Raw genomic sequence first — 10653 nt, 5'->3', positions numbered from 1 at the left:
TTTGTGCTGGAAAATGTACTGATAGAAGTTAAAAACAAAATGTTTTAGAAAACATTTATAGAAACACAAGCACACGTAACCTTTTGTGACCCGTCGCTTATTGTAAAATTTGACCTGTTTTTTGTTTATAGTTTTAACAGCAAAGCAGCTGTAACAGTAGCGGTCACTGTTACTGTTAATGTTTATGTTAACGTAACTGTAACTGTAATTGGCTGAATTCAGCTTTGCGCTCGTTAGCCACAAGTGCCTGAAAAGCTTTCGAAAAACGAAAAAACCAACCCCCTACCCCCAAGGGCTCGAGCTATGCTTGGTCCACTATGGCTAGACATGGTACCACAGGAATATATCACACAATACATATAAAAAACATTGACTGCAATGCATTTTTGAGATGTGACGACCACTTCATTTCAGTTCCAATCATATCCTTGCGTCTAACGAATCACATCTACAGATAGTAATTAACTTAATATGTAATTAAACATATACATAATGAAAAACGTATATGTACTTATGTGTAGGTCTATGCGTGGCCTCCTAGCTTAATGTGTATTGTGTAAATGTTTGTATGTATGTACACTAGAAATACGAATATATATATATAAGTTATTAATGCTGAAATGTAACACACACACACACAGACACACACCATACACACACAGTCAGACACACAGTCAGCTGTTATTGAAGCATAGTTATACGATCTACAAGTTTTATGTATACTTATATACTATATACATCTATTTTGTATTGGTGTAACATGAATGTGAAGAGAGAGAACATTGGTAGCACGAACTTCATCAGCATCACAATTAAGATTTGCAGTGTTCCTAGAGTTCACTTAACAAAATTTAATATATATATATATATTTATATATATATTGTCGTAAATGTTTAAAGTTCGATATAGGCAAGTAACGGGGCATTTATTGCGCTCCCGCTTGGACTTTGGCTTTTTACAGCATTTTCTATACGTAATTTGTGTACCATATAAGCGACATTTACATATACATACATTTATATAGTATAACGGTTTCGAAGCATGACATTTAGAAATTAAGTAGTCACCACTCATTATTATTATTGTTATCGGTCTGCGATTATTTGTTTTGTTTTGCTTATTTTTATTATTATTTTTTGTTTTATGAACAAGTATATATATATTGATATATATATATAAATATATGTTTTAGTAGTTCACCATACAGATTAGTTGAAATTGAAAATCAATAATGTTTAATATAAGTCACTGAGATATTAAATCAAATAAATTGTAATACTACCGAAATGGAATTGGCGCTCAACAGACTTTTGACGTAAACTTAAAGCAGACAATCAAGTTCTGGCGCCAAAAGTATCCAATGCAACGCTGTGTTCCGTATTGCTTGTGATTTAATATTTTTAATCAGCTGTTGTGCCTAACGTAAAATCTGGCCACACTGTTTCGGCAATTGTATGTTTTGTAATTTTGAGGTTGGTTCTGATGGAATTTGTTTTACACTACAATAAATAACGTTGTAATATAATTAATCCTATTGACACGCAGGCATACTAGCTAAGTCTTAGACAGTGCACATTGGCTGAAAGCTGCTGGACAAATAAAAAGTGAAGCGACTGGCGGCATAGCAGTCCAAGCAGCAAGAACCAACATCGACAGCAAAACTACAACAAATCACTGCCAAAATGAGTTTTCCCGACAAAGCGGAACGCGCCAAGTGCTGGTCCACACGTGATGAATACTGGAAGTGTCTGGATGAAAATGCGCCCAAGCACAGCTCAACAAGCGGCGAAAAGGTGCCGATTGCCTGCCAGAAAATGCGCAAACTATTTGAGCAATCCTGTCCCGGCCAGTGGGTAAAACACTTTGATCGTAAACGCACCTACGAACAATTCAAGGAGAAAATGGCATCCGGCTACGATCCGCTAGTGGAACGCACCAAGGCCGAAGGCCCTGCCAAATAAGTGACTGCCGGTGAACGTTAATTGTTGCGCTATATATAATTATTTTTTTTTTTTGTTTTGTTGTAGTGTAGTGTAAATAAAACATAAACATTAGCATTATGATTACGCTCACTAATAATAGTTACGGCCGAATATTATTATAAATATTTAATATTAATATTACGTTAAAAATCCGAGTGAAACTTGCAATTTTGAAATGGCAAAAACAAGTGTGTACACACTCAAGCAATTTGGTGTGTACAAAATGTGCTAAAAATGCCCAAAAGCCTTACCCTCAAAATGGTCAAAGCAATCGAAAACATTTTTTTTTGAGTGCTAAACGTTTTATTAAACAATTTAATTGAAAGTAACAAACGCTGCGTGCCACTCAGATTATATAAATGTTGCCATGGAGTCGATTACGTTCGGAGTATTGACAAGTAAGCGAGACGTTTTTCTCGGCTGCCCATATTAACAGCGTGTTTGCGGTTTCAGTTAGTGACACCTGTTACCAGGAGCCGGCGAAGGATCGCAGCGGACCGCGTTTGATGGCGTTAATACGCCAATCGTTTGACAATGCCCAGGTGGTTGCCAGTGTGCTGCCTGACGAGCGCGATCTGATCCAGCGTGAGTTGCGCAAATGGATCGATCGAAATGATGTGCGCATCATAATAACCACGGGGGGCACTGGCTTTGCTCCGCGAGATGTTACGCCGGAGGCAACAAAGCCCCTGCTGGATAAGGACTGCAATCAGCTAACCCTGGCCATTGCATTGGCATCGCTGCAGAAGACCAAATTTGCTGCCCTATCCCGTGGCGTTTGCGGCATTGCCGGGAATACGCTTGTGCTTAATTTTCCGGGTAGCGAGAAGGCTGTTGGCGAGTGCTTCGAGGCGGTACGCGAACTGTTGCCGCACGCTCTCCATCTGATCGGTAACAATGTGGCACTTGTTCAACGCACGCATGCCGAAGTGCAAGGCTCGGTTGCGGCGCTGCCAAAGGTGCTGAGACGTGACCATGTATGTCCGCACCAGACGGGCGCCGGCGACGATGTCGATCGCAATTCACCGTTTCCAATGCTGCCAGTGCACCAGGCCCTGGACACCATTCTCAGCGTGGTGCAGCGCAATAACGCCACAAATCAACAGATGGATGCACTCCTCTCACCTATCAACATACCGCCCTTTCGGGCGTCCATTAAGGACGGCTATGCAATGAAGTCGACCGGTTTTCCGGGCACCAAGCGTGTTGTGGATTTCATTGCTGCCGGCGACAAGGTTCTTGATTTTTTTGTTGTTGTCTATTTTTCACACACATGTGCGCTTGCTTATTGACATTTTGCTGCTGGTTGCAGGTTAGCCTACATCCGTTGCAGGAGGACGAATGCTTCAAGATCAATACGGGCGCGCCATTGCCCGAGGATGCGGACTGTGTGGTCCAGGTGGAGGATACCAGGCTGTTGCAGCGCGACAAATATGGCGAGGAAAGCCTAGTCGACATCCTGGTCGAGCCCAAAGCGGGACAGGATGTGCGGTAAGCTAGTCTAATTTCCAGTCTCTAATTCAATATATAAATGTCTTTCTTTTTTTTGCATGCAGTTCAATTGGGCACGATCTGCGGAAGGGCGATAAAGTGTTTCCCGCTCCCGATTACTCGCCCGTTGTCTTCAAATCGTTGCTGGCCTCCGTTGGCTGTCAGCTGCAACGGCGCAAGCCGAAAGTGGCCATTATCTCAACTGGCAGCGAGCTGGTCGCACCCCAACAGCCAGCCGACACTGGCAAAATCTTTGACTCGAATACAACCATGCTGGAGGAGCTGTTGCTCTATTTCGGCTTCGATTGCATGCAGCAGCATGTGCTCGGCGACGAGTGAGTGCCATAGATCATGTGCCCTTGCCCGACAGCTAGCACACGAATATATATTTATTATTTTGCTCCCGTCCCAGCCTGATGACCATAACACTCACCCTGTCCAATATATTCGATGCTGTGGACTTTGTCATCTGCAGCGGCGGCGTCTCAATGGGCGACAAGGACTTCATTAAGCCGGCGCTGGAGCATCTCAAATTTAAAGTGCATTTCGGACGCGTCAACATGAAGCCTGGGTTGGTTCTTACACATGCTAACAGTGCAGAACCCAAACTAATTGCTATTTTGTATTTGCATTTGCAGCAAACCGATGACCTTCGCCAGCAGAGGCACCAAGTATTTCTTTGGCCTGCCCGGCAATCCCGTGTCCGCCTTTGTCACATTCCATCTGTTCGCACTGCCCGCCATCCGCTGGGCCGATGGCTGGGAGCGCGCCAAATGCCCCCTGCCCATTATCAATGTGGCGGTAAGTCCCAAGCACATTGTGAAATACCTAAACCTATCTGAATAGCCTGCTGCAAATAGGGCGTAGATTAGCTAATGCCCTTCAGCTATGACAGACGCTTGGGGATCGATCAATTATTGCATATATGTAGATCAATTCAGTCCAGCAATCCACGCTCCATGCTGCATCATAATGACGCGCTAGCGTTATCGCTCTTTGGAGCGATAAGACAGGCACTCAACAAGACACTCTTCAAATAGTTCAACATTTTGTTTGTATTTCTATTTTTGTTATCGCGCCCCAATATGCTTTTAAAACATAAACAAATATTTGCGGTAAAGTGAACGGCAAGTTAGATTAGGCAGCCATAGATAAATGCTGGCACATTTCGGCGGGCAATAAATCACCTGATTTGGCCAAACGTTCAACAAAATTTAAAATATGAATGAATAGCAAGTTTTTCACACAATCGCTTAAATATTGTTAATGCGGTTTTTGATCTGAAGCCAAAGAGTTTTATGTGTCCACTCGAATCACATGAAACATCAGATGATTGAACAAATGCCCTGAAGATAGATTTCTTACCTTCGACTCATTTGCTACGGATGGGGCCACATCTACGCTAACCCGATCCTTAGGAAACAACACCAAAAACGCTTAACGATTGTAATAAAATGTTTATTAATTCTGAATTTTAGCTGCTCAATGAAGCCATCGATTTGGATGCACGTCCCGAATATGTGCGCGCCTCGGTGAGCAGCATCAATGGCCAGCTGCATGCCAGCGTCAATGGGAATCAGGTAAGCGAACGAGAAACAGGCAACTTCCAGAACTAATCGATGAACATTTTAACAGATCAGCAGCCGGCTGCAGAGCATTGTGTGCGCCGATGTGCTCATCCATTTGCCAGGACGCACAGCAACCAAATTGCAGGCGCGTGCCGGTGAAATCTACAGCGCCTCGGTGCTGCGCTATGATTTTATCTCCAGATACGAATAACTATTTGCTCCGCCCGGAAGCAGTTCCCAGCACACTCCAAAATAAAACAATAAAACACACACGCAACAAGGAACAAAACTAAAATGTAAACCAACAAGTATCATATATATATATATATATGTATATATATTCGTGTATATTCTGATATGTTTGTATGTATTATTGCATATATATATGTATATATATATAAAGAGATAAATCGCATTAATATATATATATATATACATATGCAAAAATATGCACAAATTGTCTACAAATCAAATGCAGCAAATTGTCAATTTACAACTTTATAAAAGAAAAGGGGACACAAAAAAAAACAAATATCAAATATAAACATTTAAAAAAAATGTTAAAGCCTTTAGGCATATATAGATTATAGATAACTGAATACAATGTAAAAGACAACGATTCTGTATATGTGTAAGTGTGTGTGCGTGTGTGTGTGTTGCATACGTATGTACAGAAAAGGTATTGTAAGTATTAGGTGTGATCCCAGTGCGGCCAGCCGTTGATATGCCTGCTCCACCAGATCTCTCACTTCCTCTCTCTCACCCTGTTTCTCCCTCTCTCTCTCTCTTTCTCTCTCTCTCTCTCTGTTTCTGGTCTAGACGGACTGCGTGGCGGACTCGCTGCTGGCTCGATGTAGGCGCAGCGAAGAGCGGCATGGCAACGTGAATTGATACTTGTTGTGGGAGAGCAACGTGTAGCGCTGCTGCGGCACAAAGTCCCACAGGGCCCGCTCGATGACCTGCAGCGCACTGGCGCTCAGCACATCCGCCGTATACTGGGTGGGTGCGCCCGGGCACTGTGACATGGCTGAAAGCAGAAGAGTTGTTGTTGTTGTTATTGCTGAAGGCGAGAGATTGCGTTTGCTGAAAGCAGATGGATGGATGGGAGCACTTACTCTGCGCAACGGGCGCCTTGTACAGCGACTCGACGGTCATGCCGCATGTGTCCAGCGCCACAATGCTGACACCATATGGCTGCAGTTCCTTGCGCAGCTCCTCGGCACACTTCTCCACAGCGACGCGCGAGGCATTGAATGCCACCAGGCCATCGCCGCCCATGCTGGCGCCGGCACTGCTGCCGCCCAAATAGAGTAGACGTCCGCGTGTCGGACGCAGAAAACCGACAAAAGCCTTGGCCACACGCAGCGTGCCCAATATGTTGGTCTTGAGCATGTGCTCCCATTGCTGCACATCCTGGGACTCGACACGGCCGCGATACACACTGCCGCTGGTATTGATGACAGCGGCAATGCCGCGTTCATTGGCGTTGAGATGGGCGCCCATGGCGATGGTCGCTTCGCGCAGCACATCCTCACGTGTCACGTCCAGGCGCATCGGTATGATGGTTCCGCTGATCGGCTCCTCGCTATATTCACGTATCTTCATCCAGCCGCAGAGCAGTTTGGCGGGCAGCGAATCGCGTGCCTCCTTCATGCCGGCAAAGACGCGACAGCCCTTGTTCGCCAGATATGTGCACAGCTGCAGGCCCAGCGCCGTGTCGGCGCTCGTCACCAGCACCACACGGCTGGGCGGCACCTCTCCATTGCCCGCCTGGCTCTCCTCACGCACCTTGCATATCAGATAGATGAGCAGCGCGCCGGCGATCGAGAAGAGCGCCAGCAGCTGAAAGGCCAATACCAACATGGTCATTGGCTCCATTTTGGCATCTCTGTAAGTGCACCAAAGATAGAAAAGTTTCTTTAGAGTTTAATTCAAATATATATAAAACTGAATGATTGACTGACTGACCGACTGACTGACTGACTGACTGACTGATTGACTGTACTGCAGTAGATGGAGGTGGGCTTTATAGTTTATGTATAGCTTATGGCTTATTAGTTGTTGTCGTAATATATATACAAATATTTCTCCTGATTGATTGACTGACTGATTGACTGCACTGTATTAGACGAGGTGCGCTAGAGTATGAAGGCAAATCTATATATCAATCTTCATTCAAACTCATCAATTGTTGGGGCATATAAAACTATTTGTTTTGATTGATGGACTGAACGATTGATTGATTGACTGACTGTCCCTTAGAGTATATTATAGGAAGATCTTATCAATTACTATCTTAATATATATGAAACTGTTTGTTCTGATTGATTGATAGTGATTGACTGACTTTACTGAAAAAGAATCAGAAGAAATAATTAACAGTGTACCATCGCAGAAACGACATATAGATCGCAGATAAAGCTCTTATCAATTGTTATCTTGATACATTATAAAAGGATTGTCCTGATTGATTGACTGACTTACTAAGTGATAGCAATCAGTTTGTCATCAATCAAGCCTCAATCCGAGCTAGGAAACTCGCTTAATTTCTGAAAACTCAAGTAGGCGTTGAAAATCAGAGAACAATATAACAAATTTGATCAAAGCTAAGAACTTTTGATTGATGCATTCAAAATTACGATTGAATTTTTGACCAAAAATTGTTATTACTGAAGCTTCTCAGCTCATTCAAGAATTTCAATCGATTTCGAGAACCGAAAACAAAAGAAAGCCAAGTCAATTTGCTTGTTTAAAGCAGTTCAAGCATCAATCATTGAATCAATCATATAAATACAGCATTTAACTGGTCTTTCAAGCCGAATGCACTGCACTCACCGCATTGTGCAATAGCTCGAAGACGAGCCCATAACATATCATATAACATATCGTATAGCATATCAAAATATCAAAATACCAAAATGAAAACGGCTCGGCTGTCAAGCGGGTATCTTTGGCTAAATATCTAGAGATATATGTCTCTATTTATATATACAGTATATGAGCAGGTATACTTGGCGCATTTTCACTTTAATTATACGCTGAGCTATGTGCAACAACAACAACAACAGCAACAATAACAACGACGATGACGACAACAACGCACCGAGTTACATTTAAAACAAACGAAGCTTTTTATATCTGTCTTGTATGTATACCCTGTATCCATTTGAAAAAAGGGTATATTGATTGCATGCAAGTGTGTGCAGTGAGCAGCAGAAGGCATCTATCTCCCAATTCAAGTCTTTGGAGATCTCCCAATCTATATATATATCTAATTACATAATTATATATCTATCTAATCTATATTTCTATATGTATACATATATATATTTTTGATCATCAATAGTCGACTTAAACTAACTGTATCTCTCTGTCTGTCTGTCTGTCTGTCTCGTTCTCTCTCTCTCTCTCTGTCTGTCTGTCTGTCTGTCTCGTTCTCTCTCTGTCTGTTTGTCTCGTTCTCCCTCTGTCTGCCTCTCTCTCTCTCTGTCCGTCAGTCTGTCTGTTTCATCTCGTGTACCAAACGCCAAATGAGTTTGTCATATTTTCCCTCCATTTGCCATATATCGATAAATATCGATTTTGTGAATTCGTTTTTTGAGCATAACTCGAAGATTGTAAGAGCTAGATGCACAAAACTGGTTAGGTGCATTCTCGTAAAGCATTTGCATATTAAAAATAGTTCACTTTTTTGCTACTCTCGCTCGTTGCCCAAAAGTTTTGAAAGAAACACACATTTTTAAAGCTGCAAGCATTTTAATGTCAGATAATTAAGCGCTGTGAATTTCATCAAGATCGGACCAGGCTGCATATTGTGGGACTGCTTATTACAGGGTATCTGCTAGTCGGGCAGTCGTGATCGATTCGCTTCTAATTTATAGTTTAAAATGCATTTTTATCGCACTTTTATTCAGTTGCCTTCTGTTTTTTTCTTTTTGCTTTACATTTGGCTCGCTTAATTATTGCGCGTTTTCCTTCAAATTTTTACAATTTACGAGCAGTTGGCCGCGTCGCTCCCTCAGACATGGTCATAGACACCACCAAAGCCCCCCTTCTGCCCCCTTCTACACCCCCTCCCTCCGTTCCACCCACAAAGCCAAGCCACAAGAGTCTTCACTTTTAACAGAAAGCCACGAACCATATAAGAGCTACATATGAAGGTGTGCCTGTGCCTGTCTGTCTCTCTCTCTCTTTGTATGTGTGTGTGTGTGTGTGGCTATAGACGCCATATGGACGCCATGGCACCCAGCTGGGCTCTGGCACGTGGCCAGCGGTGCGTGTCCAGCCCCAAAAAGCTTCGTGCATTTGGCAATAAACGATGTCTACGTGTGCCTCTCAGGTTTTCACTGCACGCGCCAGAAGACTTTGTCGCTGCATGCAGCTCATTTGTCCAGACCAAAGTAAAAGTTGTTGCCCCAAAAATACCCACTCCCCACCCCCCCCCCCCCCCTTCTGGCCAGCCCCTCTGCCCAGCCAAAACAAAGGTAGCCGCGAATCCACAGTCCGCAGCTAAAAGATCTCCGGAGCTTGAGCTCTATCTGTGAATCTTTTTGTGGCGTCCAGTTGCAGTTGCAGTTGCAGTTGCTGCACCTCCGCTTTCTTCTTCTTCTTCTTTTTCTATGCTTCCCTGCCTCTCTCCGCTTCTTGGCATGTTCCGGTGGCTCTGCAAGCATTTCAATGAATTTTCACTGAAACGCATCGCAGCATTTGACGACTTGGTTGACATGCGGAAATGGCTTTGCCATATTTTGTGTATGCGTGTGTGTTCGTGTGTGTGTGTGCGTGTGTGTGACTGCCCGCACAGTGGTACCAGCGCCACATCCGCCTATGTCGCCGTTACGCAATTAAACAACGTTTATAAATATTTTTCCGCCCACCAAAACCGTCCAAATGCAGCCAAAAATAAAAAAAAAAAACGCACTCTCTTCCGCATAACCAAAAACCAAGACCATTCATCATCATCAATTATAATTCATATTATTATATAAATATTATTGTCTGTTAATATGAGCATAAAGTCCTGGATCGTCTTCTGCATACGTTTCAGTTACAGAAGGTTTGGAAAAAGATCTTTAAATTGTGCTCGAAGCAGAAAAACATTCACACAAAGGTTTTCCGCCAATTTTCCGCCATGGCGAGTGGAATTTCTGAAATCGCTGAAACACATCTTCATGAAGTTCTCATTGAAAATAAGTCTAAAGCCGATCGAACGTACTTTTTTCGAACTATGTCTATACAATATCATATCCTTCGCTTTTTAGCCAGAAGCTGTGGATTTTGCGACTCTCTCAACTCTTTCACTTGACAAGTTTCCAGTGAAATCTACAATTAAATTTTGAAGCTGTAGTTATTTGATTTAGATCGAGAATATGCACTCTTTTGAGTATGATTAATTTGGCAAATGTTTTTAATGGTTTTAATTTAATTTTCGTATTTATTGATCTGCATGTTTAACTGGCTGTCAAGCGGCTGTCAGCACAATTGACCCAGTTCTAAGACCAATTGCAATGGCAGCTTTTAGCGTTTAACTGTTGCTGCCAAATGGTCATTTAACATTGCACAAGACGCATGCGTCGTGTTGCATCAACCAGGTCGCAAGCGAGTCGCTTGT

At 42.9% G+C, this 10653-nt stretch overlaps 3 protein-coding genes across 5 annotated transcripts in view; 2 read left to right on the top strand and 1 right to left on the bottom strand.

Annotated features, from left to right (window-relative positions):
* The first annotated feature begins 1394 nt into the window (after positions 1–1394).
* On the top strand, positions 1395–2055 carry LOC6633587 (cytochrome c oxidase assembly factor 6 homolog). The gene is made up of 2 exons (XM_002057229.4): positions 1395–1473; positions 1547–2055. The coding sequence occupies exon 2, from the start codon at positions 1684–1686 to the stop codon at positions 1960–1962; it is 279 nt and encodes a 92-aa protein (XP_002057265.1). The 5' UTR covers positions 1395–1473; positions 1547–1683; the 3' UTR covers positions 1963–2055.
* Positions 2056–2188: 133 nt separating this feature from the next.
* On the top strand, positions 2189–5618 carry cin (Molybdenum cofactor synthesis protein cinnamon). The gene is made up of 8 exons (XM_002057228.4): positions 2189–2381; positions 2437–3218; positions 3296–3474; positions 3540–3809; positions 3887–4045; positions 4113–4275; positions 4953–5054; positions 5110–5618. Exons 1-8 carry the CDS (start codon positions 2351–2353, stop codon positions 5251–5253), a joined length of 1830 nt encoding a protein of 609 aa, XP_002057264.1. The 5' UTR covers positions 2189–2350; the 3' UTR covers positions 5254–5618.
* The window catches only part of LOC6633585 (uncharacterized oxidoreductase SSP0419), a 24900-nt gene continuing 19771 nt past the window's right edge, over positions 5525–10653 (bottom strand). For all 3 annotated transcript variants that reach the window (XM_015170209.3, XM_002057227.4, XM_070211344.1), the window contains exons 3-4: positions 6158–6930; positions 5525–6069 (exon numbers count right to left, since the gene is read on the bottom strand). In XM_015170209.3, the coding sequence (XP_015025695.1) occupies positions 5858–6069; positions 6158–6920 (975 nt within the window). In that variant the 5' untranslated portion in view covers positions 6921–6930 and the 3' untranslated portion in view covers positions 5525–5857. The remainder of the gene's footprint in view (positions 6070–6157; positions 6931–10653) is intronic.

Source organism: Drosophila virilis, chromosome X (genome assembly GCF_030788295.1).
Source record: "Drosophila virilis strain 15010-1051.87 chromosome X, Dvir_AGI_RSII-ME, whole genome shotgun sequence".
Classification (NCBI taxonomy): domain Eukaryota; kingdom Metazoa; phylum Arthropoda; class Insecta; order Diptera; family Drosophilidae; genus Drosophila; species Drosophila virilis.
Note: the sequence above shows the minus strand (reverse complement) of the source record. Positions and strands in the feature narration are given on the sequence as shown.